General features: G+C 40.8%; 1 protein-coding gene across 3 annotated transcripts in view; it reads left to right on the forward strand.

Annotated features, from left to right (window-relative positions):
- Positions 1-26,935, forward strand: part of negr1 (neuronal growth regulator 1) — an 89,204-nt gene that overhangs the window by 56,179 nt on the left and 6,090 nt on the right. Inside the window, exons 5-8 of one of the 3 annotated variants that reach the window (XM_037248983.1) lie at positions 504-624; positions 3,373-3,521; positions 11,199-11,240; positions 14,324-14,471. In XM_037248983.1, coding sequence (XP_037104878.1) covers positions 504-624; positions 3,373-3,521; positions 11,199-11,240; positions 14,324-14,409 — 398 coding nt within the window. In that variant the 3' untranslated portion in view covers positions 14,410-14,471. Of the gene's footprint in view, positions 1-503; positions 625-3,372; positions 3,522-11,198; positions 11,241-14,323; positions 14,472-26,935 lie in introns of those variants that run through there. The other 2 variants (XM_037248982.1, XM_037248984.1) reach the window with 2 other exon arrangements.

A 26,935-nucleotide genomic window follows, 5' to 3' on the forward strand; every position in this document is an offset into this window, starting at 1 on the left:
GATAAGAAAAAAACATGCATTACACAGATAAGGGGAATCCAATTTCTCATTAAGTGTTAAATTGTAACAGTGAATGTAACACATTTTATCTTGAAGAGGACAAACAGCAGCTGCTGTCAGAATTGTATTCTTTATTGTCATTGCACATGAGTGCTATTTCTTTCTGCCTTCACGACAATGGAATCGAGATTTTCTTCACATTTCTTCACATAAAAGGAGCCTCATTCTGCATTCACAGAACCTGCTGCCGCCATTGAGTCTTTGAACTCCCATTAGGTCGTTTATCGCCATCCAGTACAAGTCATTTCATTTTCCCAACATTGGCGACGGATTCTCACTCTTTGACAAGTTTTGTAAAATGTGAACATTGACTGCGGTATTAAGAGGCTGTCATTTTGCGTCTTTTTTTTCCCTCAACCAAACCGCACATCTTAGCACTCTCAACTGTAGAATAACAATCGAAATGTGTTTTTCTCTAACATATTTGTCTTTCTTTTCTCCAGTTGCCCCATCCATCCATGAGATGAAAAGCCATGGTGTTGGTTTGGGACGCACTGCTCTGCTAAGGTGCGAGGCAGCTGCTGTGCCTTCACCAACATTTGAGTGGTACAAAGGGGAGAAAAGGTGAGCCGAGATTGCTTTAGCATCGATGCTCACTTGAATGAGCTGTGTTCTATTTCTTCTGCCGAAAATTCTGTCCTCTGTCACGGCTTTAATTCACACCGAGAATGATTCTCATGGGGTTTTGGCCTAAAAAATGATACAAAGTAGGGTTCAGGAAATGATTTCAATAGTTTTCAAATGAATCATGAATTATTTTCCATTTATTATCAGTCCTGTGTAGGTACTATTTACAATAAGTATGGAATGAATGCACAAGTTTATAAATAATCAAATATTTTTTGAAGTAGGAGTTAACACTTTGCCGGTATTCTATCACTGATAACTACAAGATTACTTGGTGTTCCAGGCAATGCATTAGCATAATTAAAGAGGTGCCTTTCTTATCTGTTTTCCCTCAGAAGGAAAATGGTTTGTCATTCTGTTTGGCTGGCTGCTAGGGAGAGCTCGCATAAATGTAGCCGATAAAGCCTAATAAGACCTTCCCTGGCAATCCTCTAGAATTTGTCTCTGCATATACATGACTCATTTTACACCCAAGTATCGTTGGATTAGAAAAGAAAAGCATTATTTGACCGTTCCTGGTGAGCACAACTTGAATCACTTGCTCCTTCTGTGTAATCATGCAATCAATTAATTCAAATCACTAAGGAGTCAAGCTGCCAGGAGTGTTTTGTCGAGTCTTAAAGACTTTTATTTTTGGTGATTTCCTACTTGGTGATATCTTAATTTACTCTTTATCAATTAAAGGACAGAAGTACCGTAATTTTTGGACTATAAATTGCTCGGTAGTACAAGTCGCACCAGCCATAAAATGCATGAAAAAGACATATATAAGTCGCACTGGAGTATAAGTCGCATTTTGGGGGGAAATGTATTTGATAAAATCCAACACCAAGAACAGAAATGTCATCTTGAAAGGCAATTTAAAATAAAAATAGAGTAGAGGCAACAACAGGTTGAATAATTGTACAGTATGCCAACGTTACATGACACATAAACAACAAACTGAGAACATACCTGGTGTGTTAACATAACGTATTAAGAGTTATTCAAATAACTATAGCATCAATAACATGCTAACAAGTTTACCAAACCATCCGTGTCACTCCAAATCACTGAATCCAATGAAATCTTCATCTTCGGTGTCACTTAAAACAACTCCGCTAACTCCGGAAGTAGAAGGTGCAGCGCTTCCTTTTCAATGTAGCTTACGTGAGACTCATCGTCAGTTGCAGTTCCAATTATTCCACAGGCCTAGAGCGGCCTCTTGCGGCTTAGTGTGAAAATAACATGTGAAATGATATAATGTGTTAATTGACAAATTATATAATAAATGATATGTGTTAATAATTTCACATATAAGTCGCTCCTTATAATCATAAGTCAAACCCCCGGCCAAACTATGAAAAAACTGTGACTTATAGTCCGGAAAATACGGTATATGGTCTTTATTGTTCAGCACAAAAAACAATAGGATTAGTGTCTGTACAACACCAAAAGTAGGAGAAATCAAGGGCCACTTTTGTTTTCCCAGTGTGTTCTTTTTTGTCAATCTGTTTTATGGCCTTAACATCATTTCAGTGCTGCTGACAGTTTGCCACTGCTGGAAAAGCGTAACACTCTTTGACAAACTACTTTTCATGATGTGTCACAGCTTTGAATGGAGGTGAGGGAGTCTTTCATGTGCATGTCTGAGTGGTGGTGCTTTCAATCTGAATGAGAAGCTTGAGGAGTTGTTTAATGTTGACCCAAAAAAGAGAAAAGCTCACATGGAGGCTACCATCAAGATTATTAGTGAGGCTGTCACGTTGGGACATTACTTGACAAAAGGTCTCATGAAGTGGGTTAAGGCACAGTTCCTCATACTATAAACTATAAAAGGAGTTAGGATAGTATATACAACACGCCTGCTCTGTGAAGTATGAAGATTATGACAAGGGTACTTCCTTAAGAAAGGGTTTAGTTCAAGAAATTGCAAAGGCTTGAAATGTAACATATTTTAATGTAATCATAAAATTATTATCATTGAATGATTGTCAAACAAAAACACAAAGATATTGTTTTTAATTATTTTCACAAAGATGTTTTTCATTTAAAAATAGGATTTAAAAAAAATATTTTTTGATGTCCTTATTTCTGAAATGAAGTAAAACGAGTAAAAAATCGACATAGTACAAATATAACACTTGAATGTTAACAGTTTGAGTCACTGTTATCTTGATGCATTTCAATAGATTTGTGAGGCTATTTTGGAAGAAACAATTTAGATAAATACTAACAGTTTAACAACACAATTATGTTAAACATTTACAATGCAGAGCTGCCAAATGTTACAAAAATATCCGAATGCTAGCTCATTTCGTCCGTAACACGTTATGATTGTTCTGAATATATTTAAAAGCAAGTTATTTTGAGCCTCGAATTCTGCAGGATTTTATATATAATTCCACACACTATTTCAAGCTATAAATAAATGACTGTTAATTTCGTAACACAGCACAACATAATAAACGTATATTGTAATGTAGCACCTATCTTGTTCGTCATTTCACCTTCCTTTTCAAGGCTTCAGATCTAACACACCAAGGAATAACTGGACCAGCTGAAGAGGCTATTGCAGTGCTACTTAGTGTCGGGATGACAAATATTTGCGCTGTCCTTGACACCTCTCTCCTCCCCCTTGACATTTTCTGCACATGTGGGTGAGAAATAAAAGCTTAATGTGTTGTCGTTGTGCTCGTTTCTCAGGATTATCAAGGGCCAGGGCATCGAGATCAAGAGCCTCAGTTCCAGATCAGTCCTAACAGTGACCAACATGACCGAGGATCGTTATGGAAACTACACGTGTCTTGCTACCAATAAACTTGGGACCGCGAACGCCAGTGTGCCTCTCATCCGTAAGTTCCGTTACACCGGATTTTGTTATTCTCATTTTTGTGCTGGTTTGTCAAAGAGTCTTTTGGCTGCTAAAGGCGGTTTGTGACCTCTGAAGCATTTATACCAGAGGAAACCCACAACTAAGCACTATTTCAACTTTTTGCCCACACATCCTCACCGGCGTTGAAGTGCGTGTTGGCCGGCCAACTTTTATTCGCTTTTATTCTTTTCAACTCACCACTCTTGCTGCTTGTATCGAGCATATCTTGTCTGTGTGTTGCTGTGGGTCTACTTTGAAATTTTGCATGAGCATTGACATTTAGTTTCACGTCAAGATTAGCACAATTGCAGCACAGAGGTCAGTAATGTTAAGATGAATGCTGAGAAGGCAGGCTGACCCTTATTGCAAGTGAAGACTGCAAGGCAAACCTTTCATAACTTTTATATTTTTTAAATATATCAGACTAGGTTCAAAAGGTGGAGGAGACAAAAAGCCGAAGTGCTGGTGCACAAATTGTCAGACATCACAAGAATAGTTAATACTCAAGGCAAGAGACTACCATACAATGCAGATGACTGAAATATTGTATGATTGAAAACCATGGAAATTTGAATTGTGTATTAACACAGACAAACTACTGAGACCTACTTGGCATTAATTATCATACAGACGTCTTGCAAGACTCAACTCTAAAAGCGAAGATGAATATTTATATTTTTGGCAAACCGCCTGCAAGAAAATACCATCGATCCATTCCCTTCCACTTATCTGAGGTCAGGTCACGGGGGCTGCATCTTAAGCACTTCCCTCTCCCCAGCCACATCGTCCACTCTTCTGAAGAAATTGTGAGGCATTCACAAGCCAACCGGGAGACGTAGTATCATCCCCGGGTTGTCCTCCTCTCAGCGGGATGTGCCCTAAGCACTTCTCGAGGGAGGCATTCGGGAGGCATCCTAACAAGATGCCCGAGCCACCTCATCTGGTTCTTCTCAATCCAGAAGATCGTATGATTCAGCTTTACCACCCTTTTTCTATGGGAGCGCTTCAACACCCTGTGTAAGAATCTCATTTCGACCCACAGCAGGTGACCATAGGTGAGGGTAGGAACTTAGATTGACCAGTATATCGACAGACCGATACAGAGCCTGCACCACTGCCAATGCTGCACTGATCTGCCTGTCAATCTTCTGTTCCATTCCTCCCTCACTCGTGAACAAGACTCCAGAGGGCACTTCACCTGTTTCCGACTGTGTCGCACCGTCTCGGATTCAGAGGTGCTGATTCGTATCCCAGCTGCTTCACAATCGTTTGCAAACGGATCCACTAAGAGTTAAATATCTCTTGAGCCAACAGAACCACATCACTTGCAAAAAAGCAAACCCTTTCGCTGCACCTAGAAATTATGTCTGTAAAGTCTGTTGACATGATCACAAAGTCTCTCATGGAACAGGATCGATGGGGAAAATGGGGTGGGAAAGTTGTTTATCAATAAACGCTGCTACCTGGTTGATACCTATATTTGAAGATTATTATACCGTTAACATTGACCGCCTATTGCTTCCCTATTTACTTATTTACCATAGAAATTGCCATTAAAAAGGTGTTGAATAAACTAACTTTCCTTGGAGATATCCTGCACAGACACATCCCATCTTGGATAGTCCCACATATACCTCAGAGGTTTTTCAAATAAGAAACAAGCGTGATACAGGATGCCTAGAGAGCCCAAACCTAGAATAGAATTGAATATCCTGCTTCTCTACACGCCCTCAGTAATTTTTCAAGCCAGTGTGCATTAGAGGAGGCTAGGATGTCGGAAGAAGTGGCAGAGACCAATGTGGTTGGTAAAGAGGAAAGTACAAAGCTATCTCACAAATACTGGAACAGATATGTTATCATTTTATAATCTTACCAAAATCTACAGCGATGAATCATTGAGGATAGGTCCGCAATATGTCAGAAAAGACCTAAACCTCACCCAAGGACAGAAAAACTTTGAATCAATAGGACACAAAAAGTGTGGCATGAACCTTATACACCTCAAACGAGATAAATGTGTCGTCCAAACAATCGCAAACTGAATGACGGGCTTGATTGGTAGTCATTACAATGACAAGCAACTAGTGAAATAAAAATACTTTTTCAGCACAAAATGCAGACAGCTGTACAAATTATGCAGTCATCAAGCAAAAAAAAAGTGTAATGATACAATGGTGGTTGTGTATGTAGATGATGGAGAAAATCATCATACAATTCAAGCCTGTATGCCACTGAGCGGCGAAGGTTCGCAATCGTTTGTGACCTTAACTGAATGCTGACGAAAAATCAACATTAACAATGTTAAAATTTGCCACTCAGTGGGATACAGGCTGTGTAAAGTGACCAGTGGTTCAGGGATTATGATAGAAGCCGAATGTGCAAATGATGCAAAGAGCATGTTAAAGTGTCCAGTGGTGTGGAAGAGCGATCAATAACAGTTATACAAATATTTAGCTGTGGCAGTTTTCTTAGTCTTCCTATCAAGATGTCATTGTCACCGTCATTGAAAAGGCAGATGATTGTGGTGTCGTCTGCAAACTTACAAAAAAAAAAGTTTGACTGCTGTGTATTGGTTGTAAAGTAGGAAATAAATTAGTTTGGCTTGCCACGTCCAGGTTTTTTGTTGTTACTCTGCCAGCCGTAATTTATAAATCCAATCTTCACAAATGTATCCGAATCCTGAAGGAACCGTAATAAATAATGCTATAATTGATCAATTTGATTTGTTTGAGACATTGGCTTTGATTTAGTTGATAACAGTTATCTCTAATTTCTGTGCGTGAATGCTAGCTGCTATGTACAGGCATAATTTGCTTTTCTCTTGAGGGGAAAAAGGGAGCTGTCTTTTGGGGGACAGGGGCTTATGTGTTCAAGTGGATGATTCACCCACCAATTAATTGAGACAAAATGTGAGCATGAATAGAGTGTGGCAGTGGTGGAGCAACTATGGCATTTTACAAACAATGTGTTATTGAGCCTCTGTTGGATGTGACCTATAAGACAGAATTCCGTTATCTTGTCCACCTAATGCACTTGCCAAGCTGCGAGAAGCAATGCCAGTTAAGGATTGAAGAACAATGATGTAGAGCAAGGATAAAAGGGAAAAATCAATTTAATGTATTCGGTGATGAAATATGAACAGGTGAATTGAATTATTCACCAGTTTGCGCAGCACCCTTAGATGATAACATTGTCCCTCGTAAGCCAGGGACCGGGAATACAAAAATATATTTCTGTAGCATTTGCTGTTGTCAAAGGAGCGTGCCGCAGTCCTGTTTGTATATGCACATAGAACATCAAAAGAATACCTCAGATCTTTCAATGGATGATCATAATGTGACGCTGGCGAGGCCTAAAGGGAAAAAAAAAAAAGAAACCCTCAGCATAGTTAGAGGAAATGGAATCATTGTTGAACCACCCACAACTTCACTTCACTCTTGATTCCCTCATCGGTCGTTCTGGCACACTTTTACTTTTCTGTCTGATTCTCTTATTCCTTCTTTTGTCCTTTCCCCGTCTCCTATTCATCCCGCGTCATCGTTTTACACATCTATCTTCTTCTTTCACACACACAAAAAGTGTGTGCTCTCGCCCCTTTATACTCATGAGCAGAGAAAGGACAATTCAGCTGTCGCCCTTAATGAGGAACGGCAAGCAATCACCGTGGTGCACTCTCAGGTACACGGATGCAAATAACAGAATCCAGAGGTGAGACCACAGGTGACTTTGGGGAGCTATTTTAGAAGCAGTCAATAGCCATTGATGAGTAAGATGGGAAGGCGAACGAGGCTTGCATATTTGACCGAGCGTCATACGTTGCATTGAATTTCAAGTGGAAGCAGAACATGGCTGTTGTGTGAAGAAGGGTCTGAAGATTTATGTGTCCTGTTTGTATGAAAAAGGGGCAGTACTCTGACTTCAGCTTTGTTGGTTCTTAATATTCAGATGTCTTAAGTGTTGATACCTTATCCACCTATGTAATATGACAAATCTTCATTATATAGATAACACGCTTGTAATCTTGGATGATTTATTATTATTATTATTATTATTATCATTATGTATTTTTGTTCTGCAAAATTTTACATGATATAAACACGATCAGTCTGCAAAAATGTGCAATTTCGAAATGCATAAAAATAGAGCAAAATTAATTCTTCCCGTTTGGGTACATTAACTAGGAACAACTATGACAATGTTTGTCCTTTGTGAGCGACGATATGACTCCACTTGTGGTATTTCCGATCATGACCTGAAATTCTAAAACTTGAGCATATGTTTAAATGATAAACAAAGACTATGTAGAAACAATCAAAGGTTATTTCAATGACATTCAAGAACAAGCAGACAAGCAGCCTGCTGATTTTGCAGCAGGCTCTAGCTGTGTTTAAATCCTTTAGTTCCATAAACATGCTGGTATAAACTGATTATATATGCATAAATGAATGTTAATGCCTGTGAACAAAGACAAACATAGAGCATTAAAGCGCTGACATGACATGTGTATTGCATGCCTAAAAAAAAAGTTTATCAGAAACAGAAAACAAGGATTAGACTCAACCTGCTCACTAAGTGGGTGTGTCCAGCTGAATTTAGAGTTGGAAACACCAAAAGAAATTGTAGCCATTATTTATTTATTGTCTAGTTGGAAACACCAAAAGAAATTGTAGCCATTATTTATTTATTGTCTATCTCGTGTTATTCCCACTTTCCTTTGGGTAACCACATACTACAGTTCGATTTCCCATTTCGACTGCAGGATAGAAGTAAAATTTGATGAAAAGAAGTGAAGCTGCTCTCTCCAATTTTCTGAGAAGTCCTCCAGCTTAATTGGTCAAGCTCTTATACCCTCAGCCCACCTCGGCTTAGCCCCAGCGGAGCTTTCTCCTTCTTCTATACCTCTGCTTTCACCCCCCCACCCCCCCTCCAGCTGTAATCAGAAGAGACTGATGAAGAAAAAAGTAATAACTCACTTTCTCTCCATCACCGCCCAGTCTCCCTCAGGCAGAAGAGTCACTGCTGGCTCTGGATAATGGGCATTGTGTTCGATTGTCACTCCTATTAATCAGCACATGTAGGTGTCGTTCGGACATGTCTCCTCAGCTGACATGATGTTGTTTGCTCACGCTGTGTGATTGTGTCTGAGTCAAGGAGCAAGGAGATGACAGCTAAAAGTGAGACCTGGGCCATAATCATAAATCATTATTGAAGCCAGGTGGAAAATGAAACCTACAGATGAACCCTTCTGCAAGTTGCACTCATCAGAGTTTGAAATCACTCCTGTCTAGTTTTTTTTTTTACTTCTATAAGAAATCACCCAAGGTCAATCCTTACATAATGCACACTCATTGGTTGGTGTTTGTCACGGTGGTTTTATGTTAAACACTCACATATATGGGACATGGAAACGCTTGTCTTCTCCTAAAAGCAGACTAAAAATATTGCACCGTTTACTTGCTTGAATTTACATATTTAGGCAATCAAAAAGCCATTAACATTTTTTTTCACTGGGATGAGGAAACGTTTGGTGCTATGACAATGTGTTTATGCTGCAGCCCAACGGGTTTTAGACATAACGCCCACGTCACAACATCTCCTGAAGCAAGGAACGTTTATCCCAGGATGAGTGAGCATCGTAGATGCCCTGCAGGACGATACACATTATGGGCAGAATAAAAAAATGACAGAATGAATAATTGTACAGTGCAGTTTGCAGAGAAACTAACACCAGCTTTACCACCATATTTATGAATAAATGAATGAAATAGCTGTTAAACTTCAAGAAGTTGTTCTGTTTTATTAGTTTGTGCATCTTGGCAAACACTGCAAATCCAAAAGGGAGAGTTTTCCAGTCAAAAGACATGTACCAGACAGAAATGGAGCGACTGAGTGTCTGAGAGCTGGACGGATTCACTGATAATTCATGCTAAAATATTAATCAGATAGCCTGAGTCTGTCTGTTTGAAGAAAGAACTCAAAAGAAATTGTCTTCACATATCTGCTCCCGGAGGACGAGTTGAAGTGGAAGCATTCAATGAAGAAAAGATGCATTCGACCTGCCCCTGCACCCGTATGCATTGTGGAGAAGCCACATGAATGCTGATCTTTACACATTTTCAGCTTCAAAGGGGAATGATGAAATGAAATGAAAGCACGCGGGCCTTAATTGTTGGTGGCTTATTCGAGTAGAAGACAACAAAGTCAGTAAACAATAGTAGATGGTACGGATAAATTGAATACTAAATTTGTAATCTGATTCAAATTAGAAGTCTGGATAGGCTCTTGGCTTGGATGGAAAATCCTAATGCAAAATCCAATAACATGCTGGTCTGTTTTTTGATACTGAATGTGCAAGGCTGCCATGACTTCCCTAGTGACATAGAAGCTCTTCTTCTGTCACCAAGCCGTGAGGAATAAAGTAGCTCACACCTTTGTGGGAAGAACAAAGAGTTTGAACAGCTGACTGTGGGCACATGTCCCAATTGCATAGCTGAACAAAACAAGCAGCATAACCACCTCATTGCTTCCCTTTGAGCCTTTAAAGCTCGTTCACGCAGTGTGAACTTAACATCAGTTAAAAATTTTGTTTGCTGAAAGTGATTTGGGAAATACAGAAACGATCTCATCCTCCAACGTGGCAGACAAACAAATATCAACAATATGATTGAAACTGTCGATACTGTACTTTCTTCTCATAACACCCTTTGTTGAAGCTGGTCCATCTTTTGTATTTGGAGTATTAAAAAGGCAAATTGTGCAGAGTTGAGAAATCCCTATGTATCGTTAACCTCGTCTGCCCCCCGGGTGTGTCTACATGTGGCATTTAAAACCTGGACTATAAAGAAAAAAGTTCCCATAAAGTTTTGAACATCCCTAGATTTTACATTATTTCATCCCCCAATTGTCATTAATGGTGCAGCCTGATATTTTCCCCTTCAATTCTCGTTGCCTTACCATTACTATTCGACCAATGTATTTGAATTATATATGATATTTATTTCTAGCAGTTTGTCCATTGCATGCGCCAAATGCACGAATCTGCACTCTGAATTGACAAGTGTAATTTGGCAGCTTGGTGATGATGTGCTGCCTTTACGAGTGAAAATACAATCCATGCACTGTCTTGATAGGGGGCTTGCTTTTTACTTCTAACTTATCAGGTGAGCACAAACAGCCACGAGCAACCCGATAGCTCTGAACGGGCACTAAGGTGCCCTTCAGTAAAGAGTTATCAATGGCTCATTTGCAAGAGACTTGACCACTGCTCAAAACTCATTTCAAGGGGGTCTGTAAGGTATAAAGTGTTATCTAATTATATACTATACCTCCCGTAAGAAATTTCTAACAGTCACATGGAAAATTGTAGCCATCAGAGAGACGGGCATTTATATTGACGGCACGAGGCATGCAGTATGATTGACATTTTCACTCAATGTGATGTTTCCAAGCATTCTTTATATTTACATGACTGAGACATCTCTGCTACAGGAAGTCTTGAGCATGTAGAGGTTGGATCTTACCACAGAGATGCTGATCCTTTTGTCGTTGCATGCTCTTCTATTTTTTTCTTCCTTTTCACGTTACGTCTCCATTCTGTTAATAATACATGAATGTCCTCTTTCCCTCCCCTTTCCCTTTCCCCTCTCCTCCCCTGTAGCAATTATTGAACCCACCACCACTAGTGCTGTCTCAAGGCCAGGTCAGTATATGTCACTGTGCTGTACATCAAACTAGCAAAGAGGTCCGCTGCCTCATACTAACCAGACCCGTTATCGTCTCCATCTTATATCAAATGGCTGGATGCAACGCCTGCTGGGTGTACAGCTTTCCTGTATGTCCTTAATTTATTATATTTGCTTTTTTTTATTTTTTTGGCCTTATCATTTTGGGTTGGCTTCGACACCTCGGCTCTATAGCCTGGAACCATCTCCACGCGGTGTCCCTTCCATCACAACGCTGCCTGCGCCTCTTTCTCACTTCCCCACGTGAAGTAAATGGTAGCATCATCAAAGTGGCTGTTACATATGCCTCTGGGCCAGATGCTTTTCATAATGCTGATGGCTCCCTCTTCTCTTTGGCTTTCCCACGACCGCCGGCATCACTCTCTTTGCTTCTTAGCACTAGTTCAACGTAGCAAACATCAAAGGCAGGATGCTGATGGCTCTCGGTTTGTTGTTTGGAAGATGGAATCTCTTCGCTCTTTGTATTTCTCCTTCATTTATCCCTCTTTCTTTCCGAGGCTTAATCCTGTAACATCCCTCTCCCTTCTTTCTCCTTCTCTTCCATCTCTTTATACAACCATGTGGTGTTGTGGCCACCCCTGATCTGCTCGTGTTGTTATTGGTGGTGGTGCACTGTCAATGTCACCCTTCTTCCCTCACACTCATCACTGTACTCTCCCATATTGCTGTCCAGAATAATCCCTTCTGTCTGTTCCTCTTTTCTCCCTCTCTCATGGATTTCCATAGTGTAATCTTTTTGCTGCTTATTTCAGCCTATTACTGTCCACATGCAGAATCGTTGAGGAAAGAATGCACAGTTGACGTTAACCACGGATGGTTTGGTCGTGTCTTTGGCTGTCTTAGAAATGTATAAAAAGCCATGATGTCACACAAGAAGCACTGTGGTGAGGAAGAGTTCAACTCTTGCTTTGTGTGCGTTCTTATAAAAATGAGTGAATTAATTCAAAGTGGGCAATGTTCATTTACAGACCACCAGAGCCTCGACCCTATGGGGGTCGTTTCTCAGTGCCTCAAACACATTTGTGTTGCATACAAATGCGAAACAGCAAAACAATTTAGCAAGCAAATTTCAACGTGTGTATAACGGCCAGTTAAACACAATCTCTTTTCATAAATGAAACAATAAGAAATTGAAATCATCCATTCCAAGATGTTCCCAATCTACAGCTGCAGTTTGTATTTTTAATAAAGGTCAATTTCCATCACATAAATACGTAAAAGTGGAAGGCTATCTAGTCGTCCTTAACTCTGAAGCTCGGCAATGGATGATGTAATGAAGTAATCACTGCTAGTGCTTCGAAGTCTCTTTACATTACGACTAAATGCAGTTACTTTAGTTCTTCTGTTGTTATTGTCAACCTAATGTTGAGCCATCTTGGACCGATTAACCAAGACTTGTGCGCACTACATTCCTGCAGGGCTATTTTTTCTTTCTTTCTTTGTTTTTCCCTTTTTGCTAACAATGTGGTGGCATCAGCAGCCAATACACCCCAAAAATACCAATTGAAAAGCAAAAAACACTTGGGCTTGGTTCCTAAGTTGTTAATTGAGCAGAAGTCGCACAAGATTTGATGGAGTTTTATGTGACCACATGCATGGTTGTGATGCAACCTAAAGCTTTTGTCTGACCCTATGAATTTTGTTAAAAAATGTAATTACATCGCCATATTTTTGTGGCTACAAAGTCTCTTACCACATATGTTCTTGTCTGAAATGCCGTATATTGAGTTATCACTAACGAATCTTTATGGAATCGAATACCATATCGATTATTCCATTCATTACATGGGTAATTCTTTACATACATCACATTAGCTGAGTTAGATAGAGGATTATAGCAAGATATATTAACAAATTGCAAACTATGCATTGTGTCTTGTTAACAATTTGATATAGAATATAATGTCTGTTGGTAATGGAGTGTTATCTTTGGTGAGTAGGAGTGATGTGGTGGGCTAATATTTCGTATATACGATATGTTGTTATGTCTGTGATTGGCTAGCGACCAGTTCAGGGTGTACCCCGCCTATTGCCCAGAGACTGCTGGTATAGGCCCCAGCACAGCCGTGACCCCCCTAAAGGATAAGCGGTTTGAAAGACGTTAAACACCAAGCGCATCATCGTGTCCTTATACTAGAAAATAAACTCTTGAAATATTCAAACATTCCAATTCACCTCTGCTTCCAGACCTAACCTCATGCAAGGTTTTGTATTGCATGATGGATGTGCTCAGTGTTTTTGTGGCTTTATTGTCCAGCCTTATGAATAGATAGCATTTTTTCCTATTTGACAGTGTGGAGACAATGTGTGGGATAGGCAGAAACTCCCCTGCCCGTGCCTCTACTACCAAATATAATTACCCGTGGATATTCTGTCCGATAAAAACTTTAAATAAACTCAGTGCCGAGTAGCAGACCTGGCGCGACCTCCATGTCTCATTTGATGTAATGCCGGCAGAACAAATGACAATTTCATGGTCCAAAGGAGCACCAGTGGAGATCAACTCGTGCAGAAACTCCGTTCTCTCGTTTACTCCTGACTTTTCGAAATTAAAAGTTGCCTTGCTTAAATAACTAAAAAATGAGAATAATTATAGAGACCAGCAAATACTTTTCTCTCCACTTGTTTATCATCTGCGGTCACTTCTCTTTTAATAAAGTTTGGAGTATAAGAGAAAAATATACAATTTATGTCTGCAAGGGAAACAAACCATTAAGTAGAAGCATTTATTCCTCATAGTGAGCGTTTGTTGGAGCCGACTAAGCAAATTTGATAAATAAATAACTGATCCATATTTTAATAGACCTTAATAGACTTTTTCTATTACTTCCTGGATCATCTGGAAATTAATGAGAATGTAACAAAATCATTTACCGAAAACAAAATTCACTTTCACAAAACCAGTTTATGCATATGAGATGAACACTTAAAGTACAGCCTCACTCAATTTTGGGAACAGCAGAAGTCCCAGTTGAAATATATGGATCACACAGCAACAAGAGCAGAAACCTTTTTTTTCCATCTTCCATGTTTGCAACAGGATTTGGAAAATCTCTTCAAAAGCCCGTGGTGGGCAGAGAATTGACTTGGCATCGTTGCGGTGGAGAGGCGGCTTTTGGAGCCTAAAATGTTCAGTTGCAAGCTTAGCGTTTGGGCTGGAAATGGACGGTATGGAGGCAGTAGCAGAGAGCAAGGTGACAGATAAGATGAACCTTCCTCACTGACCCGCTCCCACCCACGCTGTGACCAACTGTGACAGATGGTGAGCGCGTTCATCCACCAGCACATTCTACCAAAGAGCAAGCCGGGAGTACTTCAGGCGTTCACTCGTGTCACCGGCCATCGCAACTCCACCACGGCAAACGTGACCGGAGCCTAAGCCAGCTGTGACCCAAGCCGCTTTCTCCCAGCAATGTCAAACCAATTGTTATCATCACAGCTACTGCAACATCAAAATTCTGTGTTAATTATTACTGGCTCTGCCTGTTCAACTGTGCTCTAGTTTATGTCCAAAACCACTTAACCCGATATCCTCCCGGTCTTCAGCATGTGTGTTTTGTCTGCATTCAGCTCAACATAATACACAGCAGCCTGAAGCTGCTGGCTTGCTGCTACCCTGTCATCGAAATGAAATGTAGATGTGTGATGATAGCATCTATTCCCAGAGGCTGTAACTTGTCTTTATTTCTACAAATCACTTGACAGTAGAAAAACTGTACTAAGCCACGCTTAAGTGAACTAAACTTCTGGTTCAATGAACACTAAATGCATTATGCATGAAGTGTATGACTCTAATTCCTGAGTGTTTCGTCTAAATAAACAAAGAAATATCCATGCAGACTGAATGTAGTGGAATGAAGATAACACACAAAACTTTACCCCAAGGGATTTTAAATGAACAGGTTAAGGAAGGTTACTCAATGTTTTCAACACATGTACAGTTGGCAATTGACCAGCGTCGTAATACGGATTGCATTGTGCTTTTTCCAATTCCATTGTGCTGTGTTTTGTCCTCTTGTGTGCTGGAGGTCTTTCTGATTGGCCCGTTTCATTTAAATAGCTATTGGGAAGTCACAATTAAGCAGTGGTTGGAAACACTGTGAGGGTGGTCACATTTTAATTCAAGATCTATGTAGATGTCTAAGTCTTCAGAAAGAAAAATGTTACTTACGGGACTGCCTAAAGTCAAATTCTCTAAAAATGTGGACCAAACTCATAAATTAATCTGTAAAATCTCTACAAGGTTCACATTATCTCTGCTGTAGCAACGAGAAGCACAAACTGAAAATATGGAAATGTGTCAAGTAGCAATTACAACATTGTCAGCTTGGACAACAGTGTCCTTGGATTTGTGAGTCTCCCCAGTTAATGGCAGTATGAATACACCGCACTTATGAAACATTCATCAGGATGGACCGTATCCCACTGATAAGGTTCTATTTTCTGAAGAGAATTATCCGGTGAGTCCTAGCACGCAAAAAAAAAAATACAGCGTTAGTATTCGCCTGCCTCACTTAACACTGTGTGCCGGCTGTCAGACCCACTGAGCTACCCACACAGATAATCCGTTTTGGAAGTGCGTTTTCCAGCAGCCTTATCAGTCTATGGTAGCGAGATCAAGAGCAGTGCAAGCCCTTCTGCGACCTTCCTTCGGTCTCGTGGTTTGTTTAGAGGCGATATGCTGACCTTCATTTTTGACAAAGAGTTAACTCTTATAGAAATCAAGTGGCTGATAAACAGATGTATGCATGTCATCTCGAATTCTTCACCTCCAGTTCCATGGATGCTGTAAATACAGAGATGGACTTGTTGTGACCAAAGGTGACTTCAAAACCATTTGTTCTGTCCCTTGGGAATGCACCCTTTACATTAAATGTATCCTCTCCTTTCTAGTTATTCATACTGCTCATGAGCGTTACATGGTGATCGTGCAAAACATCAAAGTCGGCTTGCGATTCAAGTCCGCCTCAGTGAACATCACTCCCCGTGTCTTAATGCGACATTTGCATACAATAAGATCATGCCAGCATGAACTGACTTTAAAAGAACTTCTTTTGCTACCCACGCAGTTGTGAATTGTGATTCGATTTAAAGTGTACTCAGGTCCTTTTTTTGTAGTGACATCTTTCCCGGTTTTTAATCTTTTATTTTACGTCATACTCATAAGCTGAAAGTTTTTCCATATAAGCAAAGACCACAGAGTCACTTATGTGACAAAGAAATATATTTTTTCAACTAAAATCTTTTTTCAACTTTAATTGGAACTCTAGCTACAGCACTCGTGGTTATTAATGAAACAATTCAGTTGGAAAGAGGAATTTGGTGCTCCCAACACGCAGACAGGAGTCAGTTGCGCGAGAGATGAAGCAGAAAATGGATAGCCATTTCCTTTTATGGCCACAGAAGGCTGCTGTCGAGATTCAGTCTTTGTCTATAATTGAGACACCAGGGTATATTCTTTTTCTGGACAGAGTCTAATGGTTTGTGCATTAAGGGGCATGATTGAAGAAAGCCCTATACTTACAGTAAGGGCTGCAGTAAATCACAAAATGCCTTTTTTTTTTTGGTCCAATTTTGTTGATGGTAGTGGTCTCACACTGTGCAGTTTACATCACTATCGCTCTTCCTCATGTGCTGGGAGCACCCTTTGGTAAATGGGTGTACCGTAATTTTCGGACTATAAATCGCGTTTTTTTTCATAGTTTGGGTGGGGGGGGCGACTTGTAATAAGGAGCGACTTGTGGTTTTTTTTCAAACATTTTCCCCAAAAAAAAAAAAAAAGTGAAAGCGCGATAAACGAACCGCGATGAAGCAAGGGATTACTGTAATTTGAATTTCAAGTGACGTCAGCAGCGCGACGCGGCGGTTGTTTACATAAAGGACAAAGATTGATCACGGGATGACGAAGGGCCCCACGTACTACCGGCATCATGAGCGGCTTTGTTTCTAAGTGACACGGCGGACGAAGAGTTTGAAGGATTTAAGGATTTGGAGTGACACAGAAGGTTTGAAAAACTATTATGGCTTTTAAGCACGCCCGGTCCTATTCTGTGAAGCTCTCTTTTACCTCCGTGGATGGAAGTCTGGGGCCGGCGCTCGGCCGGGTGGTTGTCCAGGGACGGTGGATGGGGCTCGGACATGGCTTTTACGCATGCCCGGTCCTACTCTAGGGAGCTCTCTTTCACCTCCGTGGATGGAAGTCGAGGGCCGGCGCTCGGCCGGGTGGCTGTCCGGGGACGGTGGATGGGGCTCGGTCATGGCTTTTACGCACGCCCGGTCCTATTCTATGGATCTCTCTTCCACCTCCGTGGCTGGAAGTCCACGCCGCCACACGCCTGGAAGTTTGTTTTGTTAAATAAAGAGCCGTTTACCAAACCCACGTCTTTCCTTGTACTTTGTTAACGCTACAATCTACAACCCTGTGGAATAACGACGAGGGTGACGTCAGGGCGCACGCGCGGCGTTGTTGACAAAGGACGAGGAATTTAATCGATGGATTTAATGATTTAGAGTGCACAGATGGTTTGATAATACTATTGCTTATATAATAGTTATTTGATATCTAATTTATATATCGTTATATGGGCCTGTGGAATATTTTGAAGTGCAAGCGCCATCAGCTGCGCGCACCCATTGTTGACAAAGGACGATCGATGGATTTAATGATTTGGAGTGACACAGATGGTTTGATAACATTATTGCTTATATAATAGTTATTTGATATATAATTTATATATCGTTATATGGGCCTGTGGAATATTTTGAAGTGCAAGCGCAGTCAGCGGCGCGCACGCATTGTTGACAAAGGACGATCGATGGATTTAATGAATTGGAGTGACACAGATGGTTTTATTAACGTGTTATTTATGTAATAGTTTTTTGAATAACTCTGAATGTTACGTCAGGGCCGTTCTCTGCTCTTCGTTTGTGTTTATGTCACGTTAGCACACCTATCGTTTAGCCTGTTGTTGCTCGTTCATGACTGTTCTTGGTGTTGGACTTTGTCGAATAAATTGCCCCCCAAAATGCGACTTATACTCCGGAGCGACTTATATATGTTTTTTTTCACTTTTTTGGGCATTTTATGGCTGATGCGACTTGTACTCCGGAGCGATTTATAGTCCGGAAATTACGGTAATTTTGAGCTAAGAGAGTGAACACGCAGTGGTAATGAAAGTGAAGTTTTGCCATCCTTTCCAGTGATCCTTCACAACGAAGGCATTGCCTTTGACCTGCGAACCCTCAGAGCCTAACGAGGTAAACTCCCATTAGATTTGTTTGATGACTCCACAGCTCGTGCTCTTCGGTTTCTAATCATTCTCAAAGTAATTATTTGTTACCATCGCTTTATTCCCATGCATGGTGCAATTATCTGTACTAGATTTGGGAACTTTTTTTGACAGAGGGGGGTGCTCACCATTGAGCTAAGTTGAATATACTGTACTCCTCTGTTTTGGTTCTTGGTGTGGGTTTTCAAAGGTTTTCATATGTGACAGCTGGTCTGCAGCAGATTATCGGTGTTTTATGTGAGCGTGCCAGTGGAGATGGAGTCTTTGTAGCCTACCATCTTTAAAATACTTAAACCTCTGGAATCCTTCCCACCCGCGACATGCCGTTTCCCATGTTGTTGAGTCTTGAACGAATAGAATGCCTCGTATATGTCACGCCATGATAAATGGTGGGAATTGCACTGCAATTAGCATCACTATTCTAAATACATTCTGACTGACTCAGACCGAGGAAGAAGCCTGCAATGCGCTTTGCGCTCATTTGTTTTCAAAACGGTTTTGCCAGAACAGAATACATCCCAATATTGGAGCATTATTTCACCCACAATAAAATCTGTTGTCATGGAATACCATTTTACTTGTTTTGATAAACTGCTGAATATTTGTACCTGTGTTTTGTTTTCTTCTTTATTCAGATATACAGTACATACTTTATTTTCCAGACTACAAGCCACTACTTTCTGCACAAGGTTTGAACCCTGCGGTTTTTAGTCCAGTGCGGTTTATCTATGGATTTTTTTATGATTTTTATGACATTGTATGATTTGTGCATATTCTCTTATATATGGAAATTAAACATTAAAACACCTGTGGTTTATCGTCCAGTGCGGCTTATATATGAACAAAACAGGATTTTCCCCGAATTATAGCTGGTGCATCTTATATTCAGGTGCGGTTTATAGTCCACAAATTACAGTAATGTTTTTCATTATATTTTAATCATTATTTTGAGTGAAGTATATAGGTGCTGAACACAGGTCACAGTTTTCCATTTTTAAGGCTTTTTTTTTTAAAGAATTTCTATTGTCATGAATACATGCTTACTCGCAAAATCCGTCCTCTGTATTTACCTCAAAGCAGTAGTAAACACAGGGGGCAACTTTGTGCCACAGGAAAAGTTCAGTGTTTCAATGTCTTGCTGAAGGACAACACAGCCCGAGTCTAGCAGTTGTTGGATGGTCCATTGAATCCTCTCTAATTTTGTCTGTCCACACTTGACAAAGCTGAAGGGCTTTTTTTTTGTCAACAACTTCAAGTGGGATCCCCATGGTGGCAGTCGCTTATCTTAACCACTTGGCCACAGCTGCCTTTTTCATTTTAGTCAAAGGGTGTTGAGCAAAATATTGCATCTTTCCCTTGACCCACACTGCTTATTTGCTTGTGTATTGGAATTCATCAGAAATCAGAGAGCACGCCTTGAGATCATTGACGAGTTTTAAACATTGCTCTCAAAGTGTCTGTTAGTCATCAGTTCTGTGCAACTTCTCGTTTTTTCTTGGGCTGGCTTTGGCCATATCTGATTTCAAGCTGCTCTTCAAGGCATCCTACGGACAAACAACACATCTCACATTGGCCCAAGTGTGACAGGAGGACTCAATGGTGCTCTCACGAAGCAGGTTTTCCCCTCATCCTCCTCTCTGTCCACATAAAGAGATTTTTAAAGAAGTCCTCTTGACTTGCTGCACTTGTTTCACCTTCAGCAATGTGGTATTATCGACTACATGGATCCATATGCACTGTCCTTACAGCACAGCATCGAGTAGGGTGTGCCAACCTCTCATAGTCCTTTCTGGTGTCTTTTCTTTCATTTCATATTTTTCTTTTATGTCAGACTCTTTGGTGACTCCTCTGCACTCCCCTTTGTGAACTTTACACTCATACTGGCTCTGCTGCTGCACAATGTTTGTAATTATTTTTTATGGGAGCCTGCAAAAAGCTTCTCCCAACCACTTAAATAAACTAGAATCACACTCAAACTTACTTCAACCACTGTCAGAAAAAAGCTCTCACAGACCGACAACGATCAGCGGTTTTGGACAGAGTAGATCCACTGACTATCCCGCTGTCTTCCAATGCTTTTTTATTGACAAACCACACCTGAAGAGCTTGAGGTTTTTTAACGTGGTTAGAAAAGGTCATGGCATTAAGGAATGGCATTCTCTTTGGGGGGAATGTATTGCTGTTAAATAAGGTTAGTTCAATCAGCTCAATTTTAGTCCTCTCTGGGATAGCTAAGAGACAGTTAACCTTACAATAATACTGAAGGTTATCAATTCAGTTTAGTGTGGCATAACCAGACAATCACTCATTGAAGGCATAGTAAAATATTGTAGAACATGCTTGTTCTTGAACGAATCCTTGGTACGCAATGACCTAATGGAAATATAAAAGCATTTGCAATAAGATTAATACTTACGAAACCTGCAAAAACAACTAAAATGTCATTTATGGTGTTTGGGTTAGCCAGATAATTTCCTAAATCCTCCACCTTTGGACTGCTTTTGAAAATGTTGAACTTTCAAGGCCTTATCGAATAAATAAGCAGCCAAAACAATGTGGCAGCATAATTGGTCCCTGGAACCTGTCAACCTTTTTCTGTAGTGGGTACGCATTTATTTTTGTTGACCGTTTGTCACTCAAAACATCACAAAAAGGTCTGCAAAGCTGTCATTTTAATTGGACAAGTGTAGTCCTCATATGTGACAGAAGAGGTGGCAGTGAGTTGCTGCCTGCTCTAAAACAAGAGTTTAGCCTCCGTTGATGGTGCCAAATCTCCTTCACACGCTCTGTGATCCCTCGTTTATTGCTGATAATTAGTTCCAAGATAGGTGAAAAAATGTGTGAGAGCACAAACATTAGGGCGTCACTAAAATTCCGTCACAAAAAATCTACCGTAAACATGTCAAGGTTCCGCTCTGCTCTCGCCGTGCTGGCTGGCTGACGCGCCCTTGCACTGGTCCAATAAGGAACAGCGTGCGCTAATACGTGCTGATGGCTGCCACCTGTGTCCTTGTTGCCGGCTGATTAGGGCGTATATTTAAACCCGCAAGCCCGTCAGTCTGCGGTGATTTGTCTGTCTTGATACACGTTTTCCTGCCACCTGGTTCTGCTATGCCACGCCGCGTGATTCCCGTTTGCCTGATCCGCCGTGTAGTGCGATGCCTGTTTAGCGAAAGCCTGTTTTTATGATCTGCTCTGGCCTCTGTTTGGCACGACCTTCTGCATGTCCCTGACCACGAGCTTGCTATGCCCGTCTGCTGAGATAAAGCGTGGTTAGAATTGCTCTTACAGCTCTAAACCAATCAGCGGCAATAGCACAGATCAACATGTTCCCATTGGTCTCGTCTCCTCTACTGGCCAATAGTGTGCTGTAAAGTCATATGGGCAGACAAAGCCCTGCGCTCCAAGTGACGCTGCTGCAAAAGCCACGATGGACAGAAATATCCGTAATATTTAATATTCTTAAAAACCTGCGATGCACTGAGGCTGTGAAAGACGAACCGCGAAATAACGAGGGATCACTGTATAAAGTTACATCCCTCCATCCATTTTTCATACCGCTTGTCCCCACGGGGTTTATGGGTGTGCAGGAGCCTGTCTCAGCAGTCATCGGGCAGTAGGCGGGTGACACCCCAAAGTGGTTGCCAGCCAATCGCAGGGCACACCGAAACGAACAACCATTCGCTCATGCACTCACACCTACGGGCAATTTGGAGTGCTCAATTGGCAGCAAACACAATTACACAACAAAGTAGTAAATACTGTTCAAATAGTTTAAAAAGATTAATGGTAATAAAAATTGCTAGCAATATCTGTTTTTAAAAAGTGAAGACAATTTGTAATTTTAGTAATGACACAAAGTCGATGCAAAATTTTTCTTTGCGGGCCACATAAAATTATTTAGTGGGCCATATCTGGCCCGTGGGCCTTGAGTTTGTTCTAGATGATTAGAGTACGTAAAGGAACAAACAATCAACAAACATCTGCCAATTTGCCAAAGGTTTTTACTGATGTTAGAAGGGCTAGAATCAATTGATGTAATCGGCAGGCAGATTAATGGGTAAACCGGGCCCTAATTTACATATTGTTCAATATTATTCCCAAAGAGCAATTGTATGACCATGATGGTGTGTGTGTCTGCAGTTTTGGTATTGTGGCACTGGGAACATTTTCCAAAGGTTGGCAGGTCTGCTAGCTTCACAAGTTCTTCCAAGCCAAGTGTGTCCCGTTTGATAGCAGGATTTGCGTATGGATGTTCGCATTAGTTGTGGATGGCTGCTGCTGACAGTCAATGATACACTTCTTCTAGCACACACCCTTGCACAAACACTTCCCTGCTTCCTGCACAGCTCAGCGGCTTCTCATTTTAGCCGAGTTCCTCTCATGCAACAGAGGAATTAAAATGCAAGTGCTTAAGGGCAAAGCCCCCCAAGGCCCCAAATAGAAACTATTAACTCTTTACTATTCCCTTGGCTTTCCATCTGATGACTTATTCAAGGCTCTTGACAAGGAGCTGGCCTCCTTAGATTCACTCATAATAATGAGGAAACGTCACTGAGCATGCTGAGAGATGCCTTTGGCAAAAAGGCGAACTACACAGAGGATGGCCTTCGAAACCCACCTTGCATTTCTTCATCTTCCCTCATCTGCGTTAACATGTTTGAGCATCTTACAAGCCCCTCATAGGTCTGCCACCTTTGACTTTTAATTAATTGGAACTGAGAAACCCTGCACCGTGTCACTTGAAAGCAGACTAGCGGATTAAGCCATTTTGTTATTGCTAATGCCATATAACATGGCGAGATCTTTTCGATGGTGGGTGGCTCCCAGTGGGCCCCCAGCCACAGATCTGCAAACCAACATGAAACAGTAGAATACGGGGGAATGTGCCTTTCACCGCTAGAAGACTTTGACATCACAGAGAAATATCAAAGACATTCTATTATTGTTCAACTTGCCTCGCTTTGGACGGATCTCAGTGATGTGTGTGTTCGCTTTGATATGACATTGAGCAGATTGATATGGGTTGAGTTGACGGGGAACTTTGTGTTTCAGATCAGACCAAGCCTACAGTTAAGGTCTTTTAAATTAAAAGTTTAAAAAATGATTTATAACGCCGTCAAGAATATTTACCTTTGTGACATATTGATTTTTTTTTTTGTCCAATTTGCTGAATAAATTAGCATTGTTATCCCAACTCAATACTTAGATTCTAGATTTTTAAATAACATTTTTTTACTGAATTGTCTGTGCTGCTCTGAGCATTAATTTCTCGACAGATTATATGTAACGAACATTATTTTCCTTTTCTTCTCTGATCAGTCAGTATTGTTTCACCTCAAATATTGTTTATTGCTTTTTCATTAAAGTAGCTCATAGCTTGCTATAGTGTAGCAAAGAGGATCAATTTACATGGAAAATTCTTTTCTTTTTTTCACATGCGCGGATAAGATGTTTGACACCTTTCAGAGTAAGAAGATCATCAGTCCTTTTCTGTTACGCTAAAGTTTAGCGGCTGAACATTATTGTCATTGCACAAAGAGCACACGGCTCAGCACTTTGAAGCCATTATACAAAATGCACGTTGAGCAGATTGAATGAGCTTGTACTGTATATCATACTTAACTTTCAAATACACCTGTTTTTTCCTGCATTGAGGAGTCTAATCACCTTGAAACGTGCAATTTTCTCATTGTTCGAGACAGTGGAACCTCTAAAGCAGGATTCCACCCGAGGCTAATTTGTAATTACATAAATAAATGAATCTAATTAGTAAAATGCACCGTTTAAACTGGCAAATTCAAACCTTAGTCATGCATGACATTGCACAAGACCTTACCATATTGTGCTGCATTGCAACTTGGGAAAAATATTGCCACATCAAAGCAAAAACTACATGAATATTATATTGATTAAGGTCTTGTACTATAATTGAAACTCATGTTTCACATGAGATCACCTATGCTGATTTTGTGGTTTTAATTTTATGCCAAAATGTTATCCATCCATCCATTTTTTATACCGCTTGCATGTTTTTAGGATGTAGGAGGAAACCGGAGTGCCCGGAGAAAACCCATGCGGACATGGGGAGAACATGCAAACTCCATACTGGGAGGGCCGGTGGTGGAATCGAACCCACATCCTCTTAACATGCCTAGCAGCGTGACACCGTGCCTCCCCAAAATGTTATTTGATTACCATATTTTCTGACATTTTGGCAAATATTTTCATAAACGAATTTGAGTTATATACCAATTAATTACTACTTATAGACTGGATACATTGTTGTGTTCTATTCTCTTTAGAAATTATTTTTGTCCAAAATACTGTATTAAAAGCCACAGCTCAAGTTTCCTTCATCCAGGTGCGGTCTTTTAAAAACTTTGTCTAAAATAAATAAATAAATAAAATCCTCAGACGGAAGGCCATCAACAGCTCCGAAATGAGTCATCTCGTTTCAGCTAAGACAAGTTGTACCCTTCACAAAAATATACGTACATAATTGTCAAAAGTGTCAAGCGGTTCAAGTGCAATTTACTCGACCTTATGTATTCTTGCAGCTTACTTTATCATTCTTTTATTGACATTGCAGCAGATCTGAAGATTTTTTTTTTTAGTACGGAAATGTGAATTTGAAAGGGAGATATTTGTACTCTCACCAAACAGACCGTAGTAATGGTGTGAGAGGCAGATTTAGAAACACTCTTGAATCAATGTTGCTCTCTTTAGGAGACTAAAGCTTTTATCTGGACCTCAGGCAGCCAGGCAGGCAGGAGGAAAGCGAGTGGGGAGTAGGAACTGCATTGTGTTCACTGCCTCTGGTTCTGTGTTTGTTTAATAAAGAAATACTTCAAGTGTGACACTGTCGAAGCCCATGGGCGTGCCCTATCCAAAGCGCAGAGTTAGGAATAATTTGCTTGCACATATGGCGTGTGCCACTATTGAGTTGTGACTCACCTTCTTACACCCTCATGCAATGCAACTGCAAGACATAATCTACTGCTCATGCTAATCACTTTTTTTTGGTTCAACAATTTCTGTAAACCACAGATGATCCATTTGAGATCAATGACCGGCTCAGCGTAGGCAAAAACAGTCGGGCTACCCGATCGAGTTTGAGCTACGGCTCGGCGTGAGTGAGCTCGACGTGAAGTGAAATCAAGTCCTGTTCAAGTAGCCTCAGGTGAGATAGTGATAACCAGGCGGTTGGCAGCGATAAGTTTATCTTAGATCAATCGGGACTAAAATACACGTAGCCCTCCAGTTATCGGCTCCATCATGGGGAATGATAACAACGAGCTGTGTTATCATAATCCTACATACATAACAGCAGGGATTGTTGTTTTGGGAACATACAGAAGGTAATAGATGAAATGAAGGGCAGGAAGATGAGCTTGCTTCCTGGCTGGAGATCAGATGGTATCAGGCTGTATTGATGGGAATGTTACTAGCATGGGTTGCTCATGAGTGGCCAGACTATCACTGTCATCACAGTGGGGGCCACAGCACTGACTCAGCAAAATCTTTGTCTGTAGACAGAAATAAACTCTTGATAAGAATTAACGATGAGAGCGGGCAGGGGAATTATTAGCGAGAGTGGGCATGAGAGACCCAAATATGAGAGGGGGATTATTAGAGAGAGTTGGGGTGGGCTGTGGGAATTTGCTGCATGCTGACACCATTTGTTTGTCTCCTAGTGCACTTTATTAAGCCTCAAACATTAAACTGATTTAGAGGGAGCAGTCAAAGTCGTTGAATAATTGGACTTTTTGAAACATCCACTGTAATTAAAAATTCAACTCTTTCTGTTTATTCCTGGAATATTTACCCTCTAGGTGTTGGGGGGAAATAATAAAACGAAGATTTACCCAGGAGACATGCTTGTGAAATGCATCATTTGCAGGCTTCCCAAATCCAGACATCAAGAGTTGAATAGATGGGTGCAATAAACATAAGAGCAGAGCACTCGGGTATTCCAGTTCTCTCCTCTGATAACTGGGCTGTCTGTTAAAGCATACAAATACCCCCTGCTTAAAACAGAAGAGTCAAGCAAGGGGTCGATCCATCCTGACAAGGAGGGCAATCTGTAAGGAATACCCCGGAAATGCCGTCCTGAATGAGATTCCGTCATGTGTCCAGGTACCCCACGGAGTCATTGATTGATTGAGTCAAGCTGACGGCCAAGGCATCTCTTCAATCAGATGCCCCCCCGCTATCCATCTATCTAGTGACCCTTCTTTTGCTCATTCCGAGACAACAACTGAGAGTGGCCATTCAAGTTTCAGACCAAAAAAAGCATTCTGTTGGGTGTAAATGCTCGGAGTCAGGTACCTTGATGTGCAGGGAGCAGCGTTGCTGTGAGG

Source organism: Syngnathus acus, chromosome 4, assembly GCF_901709675.1.
Source record: "Syngnathus acus chromosome 4, fSynAcu1.2, whole genome shotgun sequence".
NCBI lineage: Eukaryota > Metazoa > Chordata > Actinopteri > Syngnathiformes > Syngnathidae > Syngnathus > Syngnathus acus.